The 11210-nt window shown below is 39.7% G+C and overlaps 1 protein-coding gene across 1 annotated transcript; it reads left to right on the top strand.

The window, feature by feature from the left end:
• Window positions 1-5814: 5814 nt before the first annotated feature.
• Window positions 5815-9839, top strand: LOC121049958. Its single transcript, XM_040508450.1, has 3 exons — window positions 5815-5850; window positions 7832-8360; window positions 9088-9839. The coding sequence occupies exons 1-3, from the start codon at window positions 5815-5817 to the stop codon at window positions 9837-9839; spliced, it is 1317 nt and encodes a 438-aa protein (XP_040364384.1).
• Window positions 9840-11210: the final 1371 nt, after the last annotated feature.

Raw genomic sequence — 11210 nt, 5'->3', positions numbered from 1 at the left:
AGATACTTTCCGAAAAGGATGACCAAAAAACCAGGACAGACTCAGGGATTGCAACACAAATTACAATTCCAATACACATGCAGACACATGAGATGCATTTACCTGTAAGATTTCTCTTAGACCAATTTTGATCAACTTTGTAAGCTTCTTCAGTGCTTTGTATGAGAATGCCAATACAACATGCACAAAACTTGTACTTACATATGTCATTCTGAGCATTATCTCAGGTCGCGGAGTTAGTGGGATAAGTTTTACATCCCCATCTTGCAATGACTATGGTCATGAAGGGAAAACACAACTATGGTTCACAAAGCAATGTCTAGTGGAGAACTACATCTTTCTACTTTGTTTCTACTTGCTACACTAGAAGCTGCAGTTATTGAATTAATTTTCTTACTACTTAGTATGGAATCATTGAAGTGTGCTACCCTTGAAATGTACATATTTAGATACTTGATGGCTAGCTTTGAATGAGGGAGGAGGAATATATGTTAGGATCTCTATTTCCTATTGGGTTGTCAATCACTCTATCTAGCTCATATTTGGAACTAGTCTAGTCAAATGAAGTGACATCGTTTCGGTTCATCAATGTATTAGAATGAGTCCACTATTGGAATGACATGTGTACTTCATGCTATCAGTAAAGCTATATAGTCAATACCCTAGTGTTTGCATTCAAGCTTGAAATGAAGTTTAGTTTTACTTTTCTCTGCAATTTCCACTTCTTAGTTTAGGGTCCAATTATTTTCAAGGTCCCTTTTAGTCATGTAATTACACAAAAGTCTTAATCCAATGTGGATTTGGACAAAAACATTAGCATTCAAGAGAGGTGGGTGTTATGGCTTCCCGGCGACGGCTCGATATTGGCCTAAGGAGATGGGGTTTGCTCTCTTATGGGCAACTAAAGGATGAGGGTAGGGTTCTATGTCATTAGCTTCTCCAACTTTTTCTCAAAACCTGGTTCCAAATCATTTTTATTTTTGTTTCCTTGTTTGGCGCCGGGTTCATTTGCTGTGGAGGTGGTGAAGGCTTGTTGGGTTCGAAAGTGAAACCCTTAGGTGAGGGTGATGACATGATGTGGTCTCAATCTGACCAGATCGGGGACAGATCTCAGATTTGTTGGTTATCGGGTTACTGGGCTAGCGGATGTGGCGGAGGCTCGGCTGTTGGTTTGGCTGACACGGCTGAGGCTTGATGGTGGTTGTTGCTGCTTGTTGGTACAGTAACGTACTGGAATCGGATATGGCTTTATCATCAATCGGTAGTGGGGTGGTCTTCAACGGCATTGCTGGGGGTGTCTACTATGGCATGGTAGCGGCTTCAAAAATGGTGACAGGCTAATGGAGGTTGGTCAATGGCCTAGGGTTTCTCTTAGAGACATGGGTTGGAGGCCTATTCAATTGGGCTTGGGGTTGGGCTTTGGTACATTGGTTTGGGCTTAGGTTCTAGTTGTGTCTTTATATATATATATATATATATATATATATATATATAGGAATTTTCTCAGGTGCGGACGTCCGTACCGAATTTTAGGTACGGATTTCCTGTTTTCGACCACTTTCCGGCCACATTTTTACATCTTAACCGTTCAGTTTTTAGGTCCTAGTGTATAGATCATCTCTACAAAATTTCAGCCAATTTGGTGATAGTTAAGGCATCCAAAACTGCATTTTACACGAACGGACCGATTCTGTCAAACCGGAACCGTTCGTATTTATAATGGTAAATTGCTGTTTTGGATGCCTTAACGATCACCAAATTGGCTGAAATTTTGTAGAGGTGATCTATACACTAGGACCTAAAAACTGAACGGTTAAGATGTAAAAATGTGGCCGGAAAGTGGTCGAAAATAGGAAATCCGTACCGTCCGCTCGGTACGGACGTCTGCACCTGAGACGGACTGAATATATATATATATATATATATATATATATATATATATATAGGAATTCCTCCTTTTATGAGGGTAGAATTCATACATTCTCTTTGATCGAGATATGTCGATAGGTTAGGAGTTAGGATTGAGATTGAATGTGGGTTTTTGGTTTTCTGAGGTCTGATAATGAGGTGGGATTGTAGGTAGGTTATAGTCCTGTTGATACCCAAAAAAGCACGAGACATGTTGTATGCACATTTCAACCCTAAAAAGGAAATTAAATGCAAACCACATTTGGAACGACAAAAAATTACATATTGAACCGTCATGCCACACATGTGGACCAAAGCCACAACTACGCTCTTGGGGCTTGTAGAAGTGGGTGTGGTGTGGAAGGTTACGGAAATACACAATGCTCGTCTATTGATTTAGTGTTGTTGGTGATTTCGGTCTTGGGCCTGAAATCCAAATCCAATGACTCAAATCAAGAATGAAATGGTGAACTTGGGAATTGGGCCAACCTCTCATTTGAAACCCAAAGCCCAACTTCCCTTTTTCTTCTTCTTCGTTCTAAACTCACTTTCTTCCCCGCAGTAATCTAATATCTGACATTCTTCCTGCCGCAACCCAATACACACAGAGTTAGCCAAAATCTCTAAGTACAAATGATTCCCACTGTTAATCCTTGAAACGGAAATCTTGTGACCAGATAAGAGTATTGTCTTTGTTCCTTAAACGATGAGTTTACACATTTCAATTCTCCTCACCCACCTAATCTGTCTCGCTCCTTGTTTCCCTTCACTGCAAAGTGTCAACCGCTGTAGCAATCGTTGCATTCTCCCATATTTTCATCTCTCAAGAAAGAATCTTCTTTCCAGAATTTAGGGTAGAATTTGTGTCTAGAGATGACTATCCTGTTTTACCTAGAAATTCATGTGTTTTGAAACTTCAAAGCCTCTCTAATAGAGTCTATAAAAGGGGAGCTTTGCCAGTGTAAAGATCATCCAGCACAATTGAGCAAAACCTAGAAAACTTAGAAACACCTATAGCAATCAAGCCTTCAAGCATAAACCCACTTCTCAATCTCTTTCCCAAACTCTCCTTCAAACCAGGTTCCCAGAAACCCAAATCCAAAAACCCCCAAATTCTCTCACCGCAATGTGTTTCTAGCTCCCACACCATGCTTCACGCTATCAAGCCCTATTCATTATCTAAATCACACACAAAGTCCTCCCATTAATCAGATTATTAGGTTGATTTTGGCCTAGTTGCTATTTAATTCAAAAAGGACCCTCACAAGTCCAGACTCTAGATGTTGTAGGTGGGATTGTAGGGATGAAGGCGGGTGGAATGAGGTGACGAAGTGAAAATACTAGGATGAAACAAACACGCCTAGAGGGGGGGTGAATAGGCTGCTCCCATAGAAACCACAACTTTTCTTTAATTATAAAAAACCCAACAGATAACGCTAAGGATTGAAACACATATATAAATCCCACAATACAGCAGTGTAGATGGTAAGTAGAAATGAAAGATAAACACAAACACCACAACAACCAAGAGACCATAATTGTTTGCGCAGTAAAAACCTCAATGAAGAAAACAACTGCAGGGCCTTAACTCTCTAAGGCCCTAGTGAAAACTAATTCACTAAATGGAAAGATACGAGTTCTTTACAAATGGAGGGGCACTTTTGTCGGAGTTGTACGGCACGCCTAAAATCTCGTCCCTTTTGCCTGAGTTAGCGAAGATTAGGCCCAGCAAACTTCGAAGGACTGAAAGTCCTAGGAAGTGTGTTGTTCTGTCCCTCCAAGCAACTCTTCTCCATGTTCACAGCAGTGAATTAGTGTGCAACTTTAGTAAAAGCTTGGCAAGAGGTGTGTGGCATGGGAGCTAGAAAAGCATGAGTTTCGGAAAAAGAAATTCTGACAGTGATTGGTGGATTGATTGAGGTATTCGGTATAAGGGATATAAGTTGGGAATGGTAGAGGGCTAAGGATGGATTTGGGAGAGAAAAAACATGGCAGAGAAGATCGTTATACTATCAAGCATGATAAGTTTGAACCCACATGGGGGTAGAAGAGTTTCTGAACTTGGAAATGGTTTCTGGGAGAATGAGGGAATTGCTTAGGCTGTTTAGTGGTTAGCTTGTATGTTGCTCTCCTCCATAGCAACTATAACTCTTAATTTATAGAGTGGTGGTGGCTTAAGTTTAGGGCTGTTGCTGTTAACTTATAGGTGGATATGGTGTGGGAGCTAGATGCTTGGGAGTTTAGCGGAGAGAGAGCTCCAGCAATGACATGATTTCTAGGTTTTGGGTTAAGATTGACTGGGGGAATTGATGGCTAAGGATTCAGACATAAAGCTTGATCTCTTGATTGATGTTTTTGGGTCATTGTGGTCTGGTTTCCAACAGCAGTGAACCCCCTTTTTATAGCGGAGATAGGCGGGGAAGATTCGTGCTGAGAACTCGGGGTTTTGAAGGGGTATTCTCAGTTTTGGTGGGATCATTCTAAAGCTTTCAGTTTTTGTTTTCCTCAAGAAACCAAAAGAGTGAAAGCTTGTTCTGGCTATAAGGGTGAAGGTTGGTGGTGTAGGTATAGGACGATGGCAATCCTAGATTATGTGCTGCTGTGATCTTTGAGGGATTCTAATCCCTTATTTTCTGCTATTGTGAATTGTAATCACAAAGTTTGAGGGCTATTGGAAATTGAAACAGGATTGCTGGGTATATGAATCAGAAAGCTTCTCCATAGATTCTGGGTTCTTGCCAGAAATGGTGAAGCACTAATCGTAGCAGCAATTTTGATAGAACGACATTCTGGTTTGGGGAAGAAGATGGTTTCAACGGGCTTGGGCTAGAGGCTGTTGTAATGGGCTTTCGGTAAGGAGATAATCCCAGGAATCCCGCTGATGTGATCCCAGGATTCCTGCTGCTATGATCCTAAGTATCGTGGTTCCAAGATTTGCTGCTGGAAAAATATATATATATTTTTTATTTCTTCTAAAAAAAATATATATTGTTTTGGCTTTTTTTTTTTCATTATATATATAATTCTTCCAAAATTTTATATATATATATATATATATATTTGTGATTATATATATATATATATATAATTAGTCCAAATAATATACACACACACCACATATATATATGGTGTGTGTATATATATTTTGGATGAAGTATTCATGTAGAATTAATATGGTATTACTATATATATTTAACATCGTAATTCTAACGCAAAAGTAAAAGGGTCCTTGACCCAAAGCACCAGAATAAGGAAAAATTATCTCATTTACCCCAGTAACAGATTTTTATTCCCACATACACAATTTAACATGAAATGACCATTTCGCTCTCAAACCAATTAAAGAGTTACAATGACTGCCATCAACATCAATCTCTCTCAGACTCTCACCCTGATCTCTCTCTCACTCCTCCCGATCTAAAACTCTCTCTCTCTCTCTCTCTCTCTCTCTCTCTCTCTCTCTCTCTCTCTCGGTGAAAGCTCAGTAATCCACCACACGACCTCCTCCTCGAAAGCACCAGAAACGTACGTGTATGGTCTCTGATTTCAGACCCTCTGACCAGCCTTGAGCTCTCCTCCACACGGCTTGCTGGATGCCGGCGTACACGACGCCAGAGGTTCTGTACGGAGTCGGGTGCGACAGATCTAAGGCCGACGCGTGGTCCTGTGGCGTCATCCTCTTCGTTCTCCTCGCCGGACACTTTCCCACGACGTCGGCTCTCTCTCTCTCTCTCCCCATGGCCACCTGGCTCTGCCACCATCTCCGTCGTCATGCTCTCTGAGGCCAGGTTCGAAGCCAATCCGACAGTCCTCTTTGCCGAGAAGCTCGGACTCTCCGTGGCCGAGCTGAACCTTTTGAAGGAGTCGGACTCCCGTCGGTGAGGCCGGGCTAGACCTTCTGAATGCATGGCTGGTGGTGGTGTTGGTGTTGGTGTTGATGAGGTTATCATAGCAAGTTCACTGTGATTGTTCACTGTTGTCTCACTTTTCTTTTTTTTTTGGTAAAATGGGGGAAGAAGCCCAGAATGAAAAAAAAAAGTTCTATTAGGGCAATAGAGGCTTGTTAAAGGTCTATTGGGGGCCAATAGACGTCTAGTGCCCTCCAATAGACCTTTTGAATTGATGTAATCTTCTCATTCTTTTTCTTTAATTAAAGTTTTATTTGTCTAAATCTAGAGAGATTAGTTTCCATTTTAGCGATTGAAAGTTCTATTGGAGGGCAATAGACTTCTATTGGGGGGCAGTATATGGTTGATAGACATCTACTGGGGGACAATACATGGCTGATAAACGTCTATTAATTGGGGGCCAATAGACGTCTATTAGGGTGCAATAGATGTCTATTGGGGGCAAAAAAACATTTCTGGTGAGATTTTCAGCAAATTCCGGTAGGCAGCAGCGGATGACCAGATTCAGGAGACCGGTGTCCGAAATTCAGCGAAAGCACTACTAGAAATATGCCCTATGGGCACAGCCCTATTGGGCACGACCTTCTTTCTGTGGCCTCTATACGGTCAATAGGGACAAATGGGTTTATTTTGTGGCAAATAAATCCAATATCAAAGCATCCGTCCCCAACTGAGGCCCAAATCAATATATCATGGGCATTATGATTATTTAGCCACAGATCATGTTAAATCTCCGTTGCAGGAGATGAGTTGGAGTAGACAATTTCACGCGCCGGAACAAAGTTTGCTGATTTAGCCACAGCTCAAGTTAAATCTCCGTCGCGGGAGATGATTTGGAGAAAATAATTTCACGCGCCGGAACGAAATTCCTACAAATGTCCGTCCCAATCATGATTTTTTATAATAGAAGTGTAAAGGAATCAACGATAGAAATCTAAGCTTTGCTCTTCGGTGGTCATAGATCGATGTTTCTCATCTCTTCCTCTCTAGCTCTTCCATTGCAGAAAGAAGAAGAATTCAGAAATCCATTTGAAAGTCTAAATCTTAGACGACATCCCACCGCAATTTCACAATCTGATTGAAAGGTAAGCTCTTGGGCAGTTGGGTGTTTAATGGTAAAGAGGTTTTAGACATTATATGGCTTCTTTATATCCCCATCAATCATTGAGTCTATGCAAATTTTAACTTGTTTTCAAGTTTGTTTCATGATTTAGAGAATACCCATTGCTTTCCTCTGCTATAGAAACAAAATTTTGTTTTTATAGAATGAAACAAGCTTTATCAGAGTATTCAAAGAGTTGTTCATTGAGTTTTCACGATTCATTGAGGTTGACCGGCCGGGTTTAGCTCATTAGCTAAGCTAGATTTTCATGAGAATATCTGATGTTATGCCTACTTGGAACAGTATTACAGTTACCTGAAGATCTCTAATTAGTTTACTTTTCAATCCGTGTTTGCTTTATGGGTCATGTTTGAAGTTTACATATCAAATGTAATGGAAATCTGCTACTTGGTTGTGTTCATAAGGTTGCATCCTAGAATGCCAAAGTCCACTTCCACATGATTTGCCATCATATCTCTCCAAATCTTTAGTAATTGGATGCACCTTTTGACTGTCCTGAAACTGAGTCATCATTTGTTAAGTTGCGTTGTTGGTTGGAGTATGTGCTATCTACTTCAGTTTTATGGTTGTTTTCCTTCTGAAATAATGTTTGAGGCATACTCTTCTGAACAAAAAATAATAATAATAAAATTAAAATAAAATTGCAGGCTTATGAAAGTAAAGATAAGCTCAACTATGTCAAGTTGTTCTTGCTTCATTGAAACGTAATAGCAGTGTCTTTTGTAAGTTCATATCTATGAAATTCAAATAGAGACCTGGCTGCATTTTTAGCTTTTATATCAGATAGTTGGTATTATGTAACTTTTGTTGTTTTGTAATCTACAATTCCAGTGATATGATTACCATGTGTTGTTGTTGTTGATGGTTAGTGCTACGTTATGTGTATATGCAGGTCTCTTATGTTAGCATGGATAAAGAATGGGTATTTCTTGATCGTAGAACTGATCAATATATGGCTGGATTGCAAGCGTTTATCGACAACTCCATATTAGTTGCTAGTTTTGAAGGTAAAATCAAGTGTCCTTGCATTGAATGCTACAACTGTGGGTGGAAAGAACCAAAAGAGGTTGAAGAGCATCTTAAAGTAGATGGTATGTGCCCGGATTATCTTCAATCACGGTGGAAGTGGCACGGTGAGGTGTTGCCAATGGGTAACATGGGAGAGCTGCCTACAGGGGCTGCAGATATAACTACTATGCTCCATGATGCCTTTGGTATACATGGTCTCAGTCCTGGTGACAATGTTGAAGAAGAAGATGCACGTCCTCATAACTTGACCCCTGATGCGGAGAAGTTCTATCGTTTGATTGAAGAGGGTAAAACAGAATTATACCCAGGTTGTGGAAAGACAAAACTTGATTTCATATTGCAGCTGTATCAACTCAAGGCTATAAATTGTTGGACTGATGTGTCTTTCACAGGTTAGTGTTTCAATTCTTTCACTTAGTTTTGAGCATATTATCCATTTGCTATTTTTTTTTAATATCTTTTTTTGCTTTTTATTATTATTTTTTTCAATGTCTTGACTATGTAACTTGACTTCAAATGCCTATGTTATGTTATTACATACTTTCATGGGTATGCGAGTATGTCCCCCTATTATGTTTACCATATTTAACTATTAGGAGTGTGGTCATATATGTTTGCTGTAGGTAGCTTAATTATATACTAGCTGGATCAACTTGTCATGTTTATTTTACCAATGAACATGCATGAGTAGTTCTCCACATTTACTTTAACAAATGAACTTTGATAATGTAGGATACATCTTTGTACAAAACATCAACAGGATCAAAAACTGATCATGACATTTTTGTTTTCTATAAATAAAAAGAATCAAGTGTAGAACCAGAAAAGCACTATGATGTAAAGTCAGATTAAATGTCACATGGATAATGCCCTCACCTGTATAGAACCAGAAAAGCAGATAAATCAGCTAGCATTAAAGGTTTAATTAAGGATATCTTTGAATAAATCAGAGTACTATAGAACTTGTTTATTGGAGTATATAATATGTCGTATACTCATTTGTTTATTAGAGGCTAAGATTATCTATTTTGATGTCATGGTACAATATTGCTGATCTGTTAATTACTGCTATAGACTTATATTACTGCCATTTGAGTTTAATCTTTAATATTTTCTTAGGTTTGTTGAACATGTTAAAAGTATGGTTTCCTGAAGCAAATTTGCCTGCTAGTTTCTACCAAACTAAGAAACTCATAACAGATTTGGCATTGCCTTATGAAAAGATAGATGTATGCCCTAAGGACTGTATGTTATTTTGGAAAGATCATGCTAAGGACGAAACGTGCAAAGTGTGTGGCAGCAATCGCTACAAGTCCAAGAGTCGGTCTGGACGTACTAGAGTTGCAAATAAGGTATTACGATATTTTCCATTAGGACCTCGACTTCAACGGCTTTACATGTCATGCCACACAGCTCAGAATATGGTGTGGCATTCAGAAGAGAGGCATGATGATGAAGTGCTTAGACATCCTGCCGACTCGCCTGCCTGGAAACATCTTGACACAATGTATCCAAATTTTGCATCAGAGCCACGTAATGTTCGTCTTGGGTTAGCAAGTGATGGATTTAATCCTTTTGGCATGATGAGTTTGTCCCATAGCACGTGGCCAGTTGTGATGTCAGTGTACAACCTTCCTCCATGGCTTTGTATGAAACAACCTTACTTGATGCTTTCATTGCTCATACCTGTTCCAAAAGGTCCTGGAAAAGACATAGATGTATTCCTTCAACCTTTAGTTGATGAGTTGAAAACTTTGTGGAACCAAGGGATACCCACTTATGATGCATTCAAAAAGGAAACTTTTGACTTGCGTGCTGTGGTATTGTGGACCATCAACGACTTACCAGCATATTCTATGCTATCTGGTTAGAGCACTAAAGGCAAATTTGCATGTCCACAATGTGCATTTGGTACCAAGTCCACTAGGCTAAGACATGGCCGAAAAGAATGCTACTTGGGACATCGTCGGTGGCTTCCAATGGCTCATAAGTATCGCATGTTTAAGAAACCCTTTGACGGTAATATTGAGCTAGAACAACCACCAATTCCTATGACAGGTATAGACTGTTTGGCTTCTTTACGTGGATTGAAGTTTGAATATGGCAAGGGACATATAAAGAAGGGACTGAAACGACAAAGGGGGAAGGGGAAGAAAAAGTATGCTGGCCCTTGGAAGAAGAAAAGCATATTTTATGATCTTCCATATTGGAAGGACCTCCTCTTGCGACACAATCTCGATGTAATGCACATTGAGAAAAATGTCACTGAAAGTGTTCTAGGAACCTTGTTGGGTATGGATGGGAAAAACAAGGATTCTCTAAATGCACGATTAGACTTGCAGGAACTCAATTGTAAGCCAAAGTACCACCCAAAATTAGTAGGAGGTCGTTTGATGTATGACCCTATGCCTTTCACGTTGAAGCCTGCTGAAAAGTCATTGATTTGTGAAATATTATCTATTGCTTTGCTTCCAGATGGGTTTTCTTCTAATCTAGCAAGATGTGTTAGAAAAGCGGAAAGGAAACTCATAGGGCCAAAAAGTCATGACTGCCATATTATTATGCAATACTTACTTCCCCTAGCAATTCGCCATTCCCTGCCAAAAGAAGCCACACTAGTTTTGTTAGAGCTTAGCTCATTCTTCAGAAATTTGTGTACTAAAGTTGGAAGTAAAGAACATTTTGAAGATTTGAGTGGGCGAATTGCCATGACATTGTGCCATTTAGAAAGGTTAATGCCTCCAGCTTTTTTTGATGTCATGGTACACCTCACGATCCACCTTGCTGAAGAAGCAAAGATTGCTGGTCCTGTCCAATATAGGTGGATGTACCCAATTGAAAGGTTTGCTAAATACTTTGTTTCAATTCATTTACTCATAATCCAATGGTGTTTGCATTAACTTCAGTATTGTTGAAACTTTGATAATGTACTAACAAATATATGGCAATTGGTATTGCAGGTATTTGCATACATTGAAAAAGTATGTGCGCAACAGAAATAGACCCGAGGGCAGCATTGCTGTAGCGTATATTATTGAGGAAACACTTGGGTTCTGTTCATTGTATTTTGGTGATGAAGTTGTGACCAAAAGAAATAGACCAGGTCGTAATGCTGATGCAGCTGGCAGTGGAACTCACCATGGTCTGTCTATATTTGGTGGACATGGACGATCACTTGGCAGTAAACAACTTATTGTTCTTGAGCACTTAGAGTGGGAACGGGCACATCGAGCTGTTCTTTT

The sequence above is a fragment of the Rosa chinensis genome, chromosome 6, assembly GCF_002994745.2.
Source record: "Rosa chinensis cultivar Old Blush chromosome 6, RchiOBHm-V2, whole genome shotgun sequence".
Taxonomy (NCBI): Eukaryota; Viridiplantae; Streptophyta; class Magnoliopsida; order Rosales; family Rosaceae; genus Rosa; species Rosa chinensis.
Note: the sequence above shows the minus strand (reverse complement) of the source record. Positions and strands in the feature narration are given on the sequence as shown.

Bases quoted from the DNA above. Each gene is read 5' to 3' on its own strand.
- LOC121049958 (XM_040508450.1), top strand. From the start codon at position 5,815: ATGGCTGGTGGTGGTGTTGGTGTTGGTGTTGATGAG. The intron at 5,851-7,831 runs GTTATCATAGCA...GTGTATATGCAG, and splicing joins TTGGTGTTGGTGTTGATGAG to GTCTCTTATGTTAGCATGGA. The intron at 8,361-9,087 runs GTTAGTGTTTCA...ATATTTTCTTAG, and splicing joins GACTGATGTGTCTTTCACAG to GTTTGTTGAACATGTTAAAA.